Here is a 12,781-nt window from a genome sequence, read left to right as displayed (position 1 = left end):
CAGGTGATGGGGGGTCCACAGCTTTCACAGGCACAACTGAAGAAACTACGTTACCCAGAATGTGCTAGTCACAGGGAAAGGAAAACTGAACCAATGAGCATTTGGAAGGGTACCATTTTCGCGTTCTTACTGGTAGGTTGGGGCGGGACTTCCGGCTGCTCTCTGTGGCGCTCATTTTAGCGGTTTTTGGGTCCGTTATAGCTGACCGTGTGCAGGACCCCTTTGTCCAGAGATAGGGGACGAAGAGTCTGAAGGAGCGGTTCTAGAGGTAGTATTCATCGCACATCGGGCGCTGGCGGCGACAGATTTGCCCAGGTCCCCGTCCCCATCTCCCTGCGGTCTGTGCTCGCCTAGTTGGATGGCTGCGCACAGGCACCAGGCTTAGGTAAGTGCTGCGACATCTGAGGCTCCCTTGCTCTCACCTCTTATCTTGTAAAGTCTGAGTGTAGGAGTCCACTTAAGTCGCTTCGCCCTAAATCCTTGTTCGTGATTCGGGGTTCTTATGTGCCAAGCCACTGTGATAAGACGTGGCAGAGTGTGTGACAGCCAGGGCCCCAGGGTGTGGAATTTCTTGGACCGATGTTGAAGCCTGGAATATTTAAGCTGTAATAGTAAAATGAAGAGGTTTATCCTTATCCCTACGACATAAGAATTCGTGTACAGAGAAAAGACAAAATCACACAGACTTGAGTGTGGGTTTTCGGTTTTCCAAAAAGCTGCTCACTGTGTGGGTTGGGTCATTAGGGCCCCACAGGTAACAGATGTATCGAAGAAATCCCCCTGGTCATTTTGTTCCTTGTTGGGAGAGTGTATAGGAAGACCCAGGGGTTTGGATCCTTACCATTGTTCATGATCTCTCTCTTCTCACAGGTATCCATTACTGCAGAATTGGATATGGCCCTTATGCAGGTGAGGAGAGTATGTTTCAGACTGTCATTTCTCATGACCATTTCTTGGGTCAAAGGACCCTTAACAAACCCAAGCACAGGGTCCTGATTCAGTGTTGGGGGTTCTTTGGAGTTGTTCCCAGTGGTAACAAGCAATAGAATGAGATTGAGCCAGGCATTGGAATGTGTAAAACGCTTGGAGATCATTCATAGATTCCCCCACCCCAAGTGTTTTCTTCTATGGGAACTGAATGAAAGCAACAGGGTAGGATTCAGACGTAGAATGAATTTCAGTATCTGCTTTAGAGTGATGAGAGCAAGGGGACATTTAGAAACAGGGATGGGGCGGGAAGGGAGGTGATCTGATGTTAGTCACATCAGCCTCCATGTTTCGGTAGCATGGAGAACCCAGTCGTTGTGAGGGAGACAATAAGATGCCCATGGAGGATGCTGCTCTAGTAGTCCAGGTGAGTGTTAATAGTAACTAGACCAGAATGAAGGTAGAGGAAGTGGGGAGGAGTCTAGATTAGTTTTGAAATTAGTGCTGCGTAGGGTCTCAGATTTTAAAGAAGGGAAGGTAATAGTCAAATATTGGTTCAGGCTCTAGAACAGTGGTTCTCAACCTTCCTAATGCTGTGGTCCTTTGATTAGAACAGTGGTTCTCAACCTTCCTAATGCTGTGGTCCTTTGATACAGTCCCTCATGTTGTGGTGACACCCAACCATAAAATTACTTTCAATGCTACTTTGTAAGTGTAATTTTGCTACTGCTATGAGTCGTAATTTGAAATTGTATGTTTTCCGATGGTCTTAGGGGACCCCTGTGAAAGGACTGTTCAGTCCCCAAAGGAGTCGCAATCCACAAGTTGAGAACTGCTGATCTAGGACTTTAGATCTGGAAGGATGAAAACTTGGTCAGATGGTACATAAAGCTGGGATTCAGGTTCATTTTCATTGAGGATATTTTAATTAATTGCTTTTCGCTCTTCTAAGTTATTTCGAAGATCAATAAAGGAAGATATCATGTGGGTGGATGACATTATAGATCTGGAATTTGGGAAGTAACTTAAGATGGATACATCCAAAAAAGCCCTGGTCAGTATTTAGCCGCAGAGGTGGTGGTTTATTGTAATTAGGAGTGGTTCTGTTTCTCAGAGTTGGTAATGATAGCTCAGGAAAGGTAGGGCTGTGAATGAGTCTCAGATACCGAGGTAGAAGTGATCGACATTAGAAACACAATCGTGAGAGAAGCGGAGATAAATGGACACACTAAAGAGTATGGTCCAAGTCTCTAAGGCATAAAGCAGTAAGGTAGTCACAGAGTCAGCAACACTAAGTAGAAGGTGGCCTGAAGCCAGGACTGAAGGGTTTTATCTCCTCAAAATTTAGTTGTTGAATCCTAATCTGTGTGTGTGGCCTTCGAGAGGTAATTAGATCATGAGGATAGATGCCTTTTTTGTAGGATTAGTGAGTGTCTTTATGAAAACATGCCAGGAAACTAGCTAATGTTCTTTCCCACCATTTGAAAGTAGCAGTGGATATCAGTGGTCTGTAACCGTGGAACAGAGGCTTCACCAGAAACTGCCAATAGCTGCTCCTTGATATCAAACATTAAGCCTTCAGATCAGTGAGAAATACATTTGTGTTGTTTTAGTAAGCCACGCAGTGGATAGTGTTGATAGAGCACCCGAACCCAGGCACCACGAGTAGCGCCTGTTCATCATCTTATAAGCTTAATGCAATTTTGTTGTGGTCCTCTATGTCTATGGAATTTCATTCAGGAAGACAGGTAATTTTAGGGACACAAATCTGCATCTGTGACTTAGTGAATATGGAATAGAGAGTCATTGACGTTTTGAACCACTTATTAGAACTGATTAAGAACAAAAGTAAGGCTGTGATTGTCTAGGGGATGTGAAGATCAGCAGAAGACAGTGGTATGCGAGACTGCAAGTGGTCCCGGGTAGCGATGATTGAAGCAAAGAACAGATGGGCCTTTGGAGCAGGATCCTGGATTGCTTATGACAGTCTGGACAATTGTCAGGGTATCAGGGCGAAGGGTGAATTTACATCTGATTGTATCTAAGAGGGACCATCAGGAGGACCCCTGAGAAACTCTTTGACGAGAACAAATATATCCCTACATGCTAGTTTAGATGGTATCATTGTGTGTCTTTTGCTGGAACTATTGGGCTGTAACGGCTACCAATGGCATTGGGATCTGCTGATGCTTTGAGGTAGGAGTGTGGGGAGGAGGGAGGACAGAGAATGGGTAAATTACTGGGTATTCTTGGCACATGGGGTAAAGCTGACTGTGGAATAACCTGTCCCTGTTCTAGCAGGGCTGTGTGAGCTTTGAGGATGTGGCCATTTGCTTCTCACATGAAGAGTGGAGACTCCTTGACAAGACTCAGAGGCTCCTATATCTCAGTGTTACGTTGCAGAACTTTGCACTTATAAACTCCTTGGGTAAGGCTTTTACATTCCCCTAGTATCCTGAGACCCTCTGCCCTGTTGCCCTAGAGACAGACTCATCCTTCCCACAGCCAGACCTGGACAGCTGCTAATTACTGCATATTCTGGGTATATAAGCTGTGCATGGTAGCATTGAGCTATGCCTCATATCCGCAGTAGATCACTCCCTATGTAACCCTAACACCTGCTTCTTACTGAGTTATGGGAGCGGCATCCTGTGGTCATCCTAATTAATGGGCGTCATCTTGCTTGTCTTGCCTCTGGCTGTGCCTAAGGACTTGGCATCACAAGTCCTCCCCTTGACTAACTGGCTTTTCTCAGGCTGCCTTTGGCAGGCTGCTGTTCTGGGACCATGGACCGTTCTTACTGGATCCTTCATTTTCAGTATTCAAAAGCTAGCATTTCCTGAGATCTGTGGTGATCTCTTGTGAGATACTGTATCACTGCTAGCCACTTGTTATGTCTGTTCTTTCCTCTGGACCATGTTTCATATGGTCACATGGAGGAATGTTCTTTTGAAAAGTCAACATGGAGTTTTCCTTCATAGGAGGCCCGAGTGTGGTAAGTGACAGCTAGAGGAAGGTAGACTTCCAGGCTGTCTTCAAGAATACCCTGTGTCCACATGGTTCGGGTGCAAGTGCTACCACCAAGCCTCATTTTCATAGTCTCTTCCCCAGGCATGGTGGGTTTGGGTTTTGGTTGTTTTGTTTTTTCTAACTTCTTGTTTTCTTTATGATCGCTGGCCCCTGGGTACACCGCGTGGCCTCCATTCATGCCCTGTTCCTGTGTACTGGGCTATCCCTCTGCTGATTCCACCATGACCTCCACATAAAGCTGAGCGCATGCTCTTCATTTCTGATTGGCGCGAGTTCTCCAGTCTTGCAAGCAGCCTGCCTTCTGCAGCGCTTAGACTTAACACAAGCAGATGAATATCCTGCTGCAATCTGAGCAGGAAGTCCTAGGGCTTCGGCGGCTACTCTGTGATGAGTCTGGCTACTGTTATAGTAGCTTAAGGCCAGGGGTAGAAGATTTAGACATCTTTCCCTTGTAGTTCATACCATCTTGGTGGCCTTCATTTAGTCAGGCCTTCCCAATTCTGTTGTCTTTAGTAACCCGATGTGGTAATGCACCCCTATAGTTAGTTCCCTTGTCCTCAGGAGAAGCTTTGTGTAGCGTCTATGGATGATGGGGCTTCCTCCTCCGAGCATAGTCAACGTGCATTTCATCAGTATTCTCTTTCAGGTTGTGGTCATAGAACAGAAGCTGAAGAGCAGAGAGTTTCTACACGAGCATCCCAGGCTTGGAGATCGGAGACAGCTCCATCTGCACCAAAAGCTCACCTCTGTGAAAAGTGTGTCCCGATTCTTCAAGACATTTTGCACCTGCCAGATCTACCTGGGCAGAAACATAGTGTAGAGGTATCTTCAAAATGTGATCAGCACCAAAAACATACTAGTACAGAAAATCCCTTGAAGAAGAACGCTGACAAGGCCTCGTACTTGAAACGATGCCTGTTCCAATTGTCAGCCAAGTCCTTCCCCAGTTGGGATGTTGAGACGGACCTGCCAGACATACTGAGCCTTCTGAAGTCCCAGGTCCTTCCCAATAGTAAGAAGCCCAGCGAAAGCACTGAGGGTGGGAAAGAAACTCACAGTCATGAAAGTCACAGGTCAGGAGACTGTGGGAAGCCTTCCAGTCAAAAGCAAGCAGTCGTTCACCAGCCAAAAGCCTCTTATGGGAAAAAGCTTTATGAGTGCAGCAAATGTGGGAAAACATTCCGTGGCAAGTACTCACTTGACCAGCATCAGAGAGTCCACACTGGAGAAAGGCCTTGGGAGTGCAGTGATTGTGGGAAGCTCTTTAGCCAAACCTCCCACCTGAATGATCACCGTAGGATACACACTGGAGAAAGGCCTTATGAGTGCAGTGAATGCGGAAAATTATTTAGACAGAACTCCAGTCTTGTTGACCACCAGAAAACGCATACTGGAGCAAGACCTTATGAGTGTAGCCAGTGTGGAAAATCCTTTAGTCAAAAGGCCACACTTGTTAAGCACCAGAGAGTTCACACTGGAGAAAGGCCTTACAAGTGTAGTGAGTGTGGGAATTCCTTTAGTCAAAGTGCCATTCTTAACCAGCACCGGAGAATTCACACTGGAGCAAAGCCGTATGAATGTAACGAGTGTGGGAAATCCTTTAGCCAAAAAGCTACCCTTATTAAACACCAGAGAGTTCACACTGGAGAAAGGCCTTACAAGTGTACTGAATGTGGGAAATCCTTCAGTCAAAGCTCCATCCTTATTCAACACCGGAGAATTCACACAGGGGCAAGGCCCTATGAGTGTGGCCAGTGTGGAAAGTCTTTTAGCCAGAAGTCTGGTCTCATGCAGCACCAGGTAGTTCACACTGGAGAAAGGCCTTACGAATGTGACACATGCGGCAATTCGTTTAGCCAGTGCTCTAGCCTCATTCATCACCAAAAATGTCACGGTGCGTCAGAAACCTCATGAAAGTAGCCGATGTGGATAAGCCTTCATCCCAAGGCCTAGCATCATTTAGCTCCTCCAAGTTCATACTTGAGAAAAGCCTTAGACTTACAGGGAATGCCCTCTTTTAGTATTATGACACTAGAGAATCTTCTGAGGTTGATCTTAATTCTGCCCACACCCAGGGGTTTGAGATTACTCAGGAGTTCAGGCATGGGTAGGCTCGGGACCTGCTTTGCCCTGAACCGGTTTGATTTTTAGCTGTTTAAAGCATGGCTACAACTCAGCTTTTACCAGGAAATCTACCCTGTTGTCTGCTGAAGGTGGCTACATTTTGCTTATCTGCTTCTTTTCAAAAGAGTAGTTTTTAACCAGTGTCACATGACAGTCTGTGAATGTTTCCAACCTTCCGATTACCAGTTGGCCACTGCCTTCTTCCTGTTGCTCTGGTTTGTGCATAGATAGATGCCTTATTCTGAAAGCTACCTTTATTCCTAGAGTCCAGTTTACTAGTGGGAAGACTGGAAAACACAGACTGAGTTTTCTAGGAAAGGATGGACAGTTTGTGTAGATGTCTCAACTTGGTATACCTCTGCAGGGACAGCAAAGGAGAAAAGCAAATTTTTATTACTGCCCGGGAGCTGGAGGGACTTTGTTACTGTAGTTTATGACTTGGAAACTTTCTGTGGTCATCCCGAGGCGAGGTCTGCTGTTGCCACAAGCTCCTGAACTTGTGGGAATGGAATGAATTTGCTTTATTTTTCTCAGAAGATGTCCTTTTAATGCCCATGACACAGAGGAGAGGCAGCTTGTAAAGGTCTACAGAGAATGTGCCCAATGCCAATCAGTCCACAGGCTGGTGTCGCTCATTGCATGACCATGTCTAGATGGGAACCATCACTGACATACAAGCGGTGGGTATGGAAGAGTCTGCAGCCAGCCAGATGGAATGTGCCTCTTGTAAAAGTACAGTCTTTGTCTTTTGCTGTCTTCACAGCACCTAGAAATCTGTTTATGTACAATAGTCGAGATCATTGTAAAAAAAAAAAAAGTCTAAAGTTTTGTGAGATAGTGTGGTCTTTCTTGATTATGTACCGCCAATCTGTTGCTATAGAGATATGAAAATGAGATGGAGATCCCGTAGTCCAGGAATGTAGCTATTGTAATCACGGTCCAGCTGCTGTATTTGCAACGTGGAATGCCACCATCACTGCTTGTCATAATTTCTTGCATTAAGGAATGGCTGCCCTTACCCATGCATGAGGACAGAGTTGCCTCAAAATGATGCTACCAAGCCTCCTGCTCTCCAGAAAGTATGAGTTCCGAGTTGTGTATTCTGAGTCACTTTTTGTAAAGTTTACTAATGTAGTAGCGAAATGCAGTCATCTCTATGGTTTATTTGACAAGTCGTGTGCTCATGGTTGTGATGATGGCCTTGCCTGTGATTTACCTCATAACCTGTTAGAATCTTCCCCCTTTTCTCAGACTTTTAAGTGCTCACTGTTTGACTCACAAGAGTACAGTTTGTGAATAAAAACAAAAGTTGCTTTTTTTCCTAGGTATTTTTGGCAAAACATAATTATTTTGAGATTCATCACTGCTGTTTCTTTAATACCGTAGCCTTTCTATTGCTCTACTGTGTTTGTTTTTTATAATTACACTACCCATCGATCTGTTTTTATCCATTCAGCTCTTGATGGATGCTTAAGCTGAATCCTTTCTTGAGCTGTTACATATAAGACCACAATGAATAAAGGCATATTACTCATTTTGCATATGGTTTATTTCTCCTGAGCCAGTAATTCAATATATGTGAATATTTCCATTTTTATGAAATTGTCAAACTAATCTAGATTGATATAGACCATTGGTTGGTTCTCAACCTTCCTAATGCTGCAACCCTTTAATAGAGTTCCTCATGTTGTGGGGACTCCCCCATCCATAAAATTATTATTGTTGCTACTTCATAGCTGTAATTTTGCTACCGTCATGAATTGTAGTGTAAATATGTGTTTTCTGGCGGTCTTAGCAACCCTGTGAAAGGGTTGTTCATCCCCAAAGGGGCATGATGCACAGTTTTAAGAATCACTAATCTGGACAGCTGTTGAACTCACTTGTCCACACTCTTGCTAGTGTTGGTATGGATAATGTGTTTGCTTTGAGCCATTTGATCCATTTAAATAGATGTATAGTAACATAGAGTATAGTCTTACTTGCTATTTTGGTGTTTCATGATATTGAGTATTGTTATGTGTTTTTTGTCAACTTGTATGTTTTTAAAACTTTTTGGTTTTGTGTATTTTTGAGTGGAAATTGGTGTAATTGTCCTTTTCATTAATAAATAGATGCACACTAACAATATGTATTAAGACTTCATTCATTCATTCATTCTTCAGTGGTTGATAGACTGGCCCTTGGTAAATGGTGGAAAATGTTTTTGAATACTATCACAATATTTTAGCAGTTTTTCTCCTTAATTCATGGTGTAATAGTCACAGGCACTGTATTCATTAAACGTTGTCTGCATTAGTAACATTTCTTGTAAGTCTGGCCATTTCACAACAAGCTAGTACTGGTTTGAATATTTAATTGCAGTCCCACCATGGCCAATTCCAAACTGCCACAGTGATATTATCAACTATTGAGTTGAGAAGAGATATGCAATCGCATGTTCATGTTATCTTCACAGTGATGCAATAGTCACAAATTACCTGAAGAACATAAATATGTAAGTAAATCATTAGGAAATGACAACTTTTGATTGCTGCCCTTGCTTTTCAAAGATAATTGAGTTGCAGTTATCTTAACAAAATTATATATGTAAACACTATTTTAATATCCATATTTAAAACCATGTTAAGTTTCCTAATACTCTTTTTAATCTATCTAAATGTAAAATGGGCATAAGGATATATTCAGCCTTTGTAATGGATATTTTCATTTATGCAAATAGTAAGGATTATGTGAGGAAAGCCTATGAATGCTTACAAATGAATTGCAATTAACAGCATATATAGATATATACATATTACCAAGTAGTTTCTGTCTGTGTGTGACAGTCTCATGTAGTCTAGGTTGCCCCTGAGTTCATTAGCTGAGACTGATCTTGGACTTCTCCTCCTGCCTGTCTAGTGCTGGGATTGCACAAATGTTCCGCCCTGCCCAGTTTATGTGGTGCTGGAGGACAAATGCAGAGCTCCGTGCTTGGTAGATATATACTCACTAGCTAAGCTACATCCCAGTCCTGAATTTTGATATATCTCTACTTTCTGATTTGGTTTTGTTTTTCTTTGTTTTTATTTTGCCTTTTCTTGATGTCATTGAACTTACCTTATGACCTATTATCATATTACAGTTATTATGGGAATAGAACCAATAGACGATGGATATACAGTTAAAAGGAAAGTAAGGTTAAATTGATTTGAACAAAGGCTGACTAACTAGTTTCACCGTGGCCAGGAAGCCTAGAAAATCAGTTGTTGCCTGGAACACTCAGAACAATAGGGCCAATGCTTCAATGCCAGTCCAAAGCTGAAGGCCTTGGAGCTCCCTAGAGAGTCACTATAGTTTGAGTCTCCCATTTAAAAGTTGAAGCCTGGTGTGGAAGCACATGCCTTTAGTCCCAGGATTTGGGAGACAGAGGCAGGTGGATCTTTGTGGGTTTGGAGCCAGCCTTAATCACACCCTGCCTTGAATGAATGAATGAATGAATGAATGAATGAATGAATGAATGGATGAATGGATGGATGAATATTGAATGATCTGCAGTCTGGTGACTTCAAGTCATGGCAGAAGCAAAAAATCGCCCATTCAGGAGCAATCAAGCTTGGTAGTTGTATAGCAGCTTTCCCCTTCTGGACTTTGTTCGTTCAGTCCCATATTGATGATGCACTGCCATCAAAGTTCAGGGAAGGGGACGTCTTTCCCCTTTACTTTCCTGGCCCGAGGCTAATCATCCTTGGAAATACTATCAAAAAGAAAGGCCAATGAGATGCCTCAGTGTGTAATCCTGCTCGCCACCAAATTGATGATGACCTGAGTTTGGCCCCTGAGGTCTACATGGTGGAAGAAGGAAAATGACTCCTTCAAATTGTCCTATGACCGATACATGCATACACACAAAAGAAATAAATGTTTTTTTAAAAGCCTCCCAAAAAAGTGCTTTACCAATTTTTCTAGGCATCTTTCAGTCCACTCAAGGTAACTAAGATTGACTATCACATATTAACAAAAGGTTGATTAAATCTATACATAGTTTTATGACAGTGACACTCCAATACACTATAGTTGGTTTGGTTATCTTTTATCTATTTACAGTATGTTCAGAGGCAGGCGGATCTCTGTGAGTTCAAGGCCAGCCTGGTCAACGAGCTAGTTCCAAGACAGGCGCCAAAGCTACAGAGCAACCCTGTCTCAAAAAACAAACAAACAAACAAAAGATCTTAAAAATAAATCAATTAAAAAAAACAATGCAATGGGAATAAGTACACGAAAATGGTCAATATTCTTAGCTGTGAAGGAAATGCAAATGCAAACAATATTGATATTGTATCTCACCCCAATCAGAATGACTATCATTGAAAAAAATAATGGTAAGGATGCATGCAGCAGAGAGGAGACTTTGTACACTGTAGGCAGGAATGTAAATTGAAATTAGTGCCGTTGCTATGAGTATGGAAGTTCATCATGAACTTACACACACACACACACACACACACACGTATGTAATCTGCCACTCCTTGGGAACACACAGGCTACTCTTGCCAGGGAAGCAGGGAAGCTAACTGCAGATCTTTACCTCTCCCTCCATTCCTCCAAGCCTAGTCCTTCACCATCATCTCGATCTAGGCAACAGAACAGCTGCAGCAGCTGCCCCCACCACTACCACTGCATCTCTGCTCAATCCCACAGATCTTTCCCTCCTAACCACCCTTCCTCTACGTGTTGTTTTGTCTGTCTCCCCAGCTCCAGCAGGCACTTCCAGCAAACACACAAGCCGCTCTAATCAGGGAAGCAGGTAGACTAAGTGTAGATCTTCATCTCTCTCCAGTTTTCCATGTCAAATCCCCTGGTGCTATCCCAAGCTCTGTACAGACCTTCTGCTATGTCCTTTCTGCACTCTCTACTCCCATTCCCAGGGGACTAACTAAGCAGATCCTTGGTCTCTTGCTCCCTGAGACCTCCCCCAAGTCAATCCCTATTCCTAAGGGTCAGCACCCAAGACCTAGAAACATATTTAACGAGTACACACAAGGTCCACACCTGTCAGGACCCCAGATTTTTTTTTTTTGATTTTCGAGACAGGGTTTCTGCATAGCTTTTTGGTTCCTGTCCTGGAACTAGCTCTTGTAGACCAGGCTGGCCTCGAACTCCCAGAGATCCGCCTGCCTCTGCCTCCCGAGTGCTGGGATTAAAGGCGTGCGCCACCACCGCCCGGCTCCCAGATTTTTTTCTACAGGTAATACCCAATCACCACAGTATCCTAGGAGCAAGTGAGAAAACAGAAACCAAGTGAGAATACACCAGCCAACAAAGATAACACCAGATAACCGCAACTAGAATTACAGTTTTCTCAAACAAAAAAAGCCTAGAAGCCAGAATAAAAACACAAATCAACAGCCAGAAAGAACTGTATGTCTCCACTAGAGTCCAGTAGCCCCACCTGAGCTGGCCCTGAATACTCCAACATGATGGGAGCACAAATAAAAGACCTTAAATCAAAATCAGCCTTTATGACTAGAATAGAGGCCCATGAAGAGGATATGTTTAAATCCCATAAAGAAATCTATGAAAACACAGTGGAAGGAAATGAGTAAAACCATTCAAGACATGAAAATGCAAATAGAATCAATAAAGAATACCCCAAATGAGGGAAATCTGGAAATGAAAAATTTAGGAACTCAACAGGAACCATAGAGGCAAGCTTTACCAACAAAATAAAAGAGATGAAATAAAATCTCAGGCATTAAAGACATAACAGAAGAAATGGATACTCCATTCAAACAAAAGTCTAAAAACTAACACAAAATATCCAGAATTGCAGGAATTCTGCCATTGGTCTGATGGCCAATTGTAAGAGTGACTTGTCCAAAAGGAGGTGTTTTTATTGGAAGGAATGTGAGGAAATACCTGAATAAGAGGCCAAAGCCCCCCCCCCATGTGGCATATTTATACAATAGAATACAACTTACCTATTTTTTTAAAAAAAGTGACAGCATTAATTTTGCAGGCAAATGGATGGAACTAGGAAAAAAATGCATCCTAAGTGAGAAATTTCAGATGGAGAGAGACAAACATGGTGTGTTTTCACTTATATGTAGATATTGTCTGTTAAGTCCATAATAACCAAGCTACAATCCATAGGAACACAAAAAGTAGTATAGAGTAAGGGCTTAGAGGGAACAGGCAGATCACTTTAGGAAATGGAAATAGAATAAAAGAAATAGATAGGGATAAAGTTCTGGAATGGGAAGATTAAGTAAGGATAGTGAGGGGAGAGGGATTTGGACGGGGAAATACAGGAAAAGACATTTGATATAGGAACATTTGATGGGTAGTATGGAGACCTAATGCAGTGAAAACTTCTAAAACATATACATATATGAAGGTGATGTAGATGAAATCACCAAATAATGGCAGAGACAGAGTCCCAGCTGCCCATCTCTTGACATCCAACAACGCTTTCTGTACCAGGCTGGGGTTACAACTAATTGTTATTGGACAAAGGGGCCCTATGTTAATCCTCAAACAACCCAGGCTGTTGCCATGAGTATAAGTTGCTCTCCACAAACTGACAGCAAGACCCCACTGCTGAAAACAACACTTCTATTGAACATAGAGAGTTGAGCTCATGCCTACATAGAACCTTCACCCCTACATTCTAGTGTCTTTAGTAGAGGGAGGTACACTGCATGGTATCAAACCAGTAATGTAA

At 42.9% G+C, this 12,781-nt stretch overlaps 1 protein-coding gene across 1 annotated transcript; it reads left to right on the top strand.

Annotated features, from left to right (window-relative positions):
* Positions 1-152: 152 nt before the first annotated feature.
* Positions 153-6,028, top strand: LOC142860679 (uncharacterized). Its single transcript, XM_075992267.1, is given in 5 exon segments — positions 153-385; positions 871-909; positions 3,226-3,355; positions 4,604-5,850; positions 5,852-6,028. Coding segments are annotated over 4 exon segments (1,431 nt in total). The 5' UTR covers positions 153-385; positions 871-894; the 3' UTR covers positions 5,891-6,028.
* Positions 6,029-12,781: the final 6,753 nt, after the last annotated feature.

Source organism: Microtus pennsylvanicus, chromosome 1, assembly GCF_037038515.1.
Source record: "Microtus pennsylvanicus isolate mMicPen1 chromosome 1, mMicPen1.hap1, whole genome shotgun sequence".
Taxonomy (NCBI): Eukaryota; Metazoa; Chordata; class Mammalia; order Rodentia; family Cricetidae; genus Microtus; species Microtus pennsylvanicus.
The sequence above is the reverse complement of the archived record's forward strand: the minus strand, read 5'-3'. Positions and strand labels throughout refer to the sequence as shown.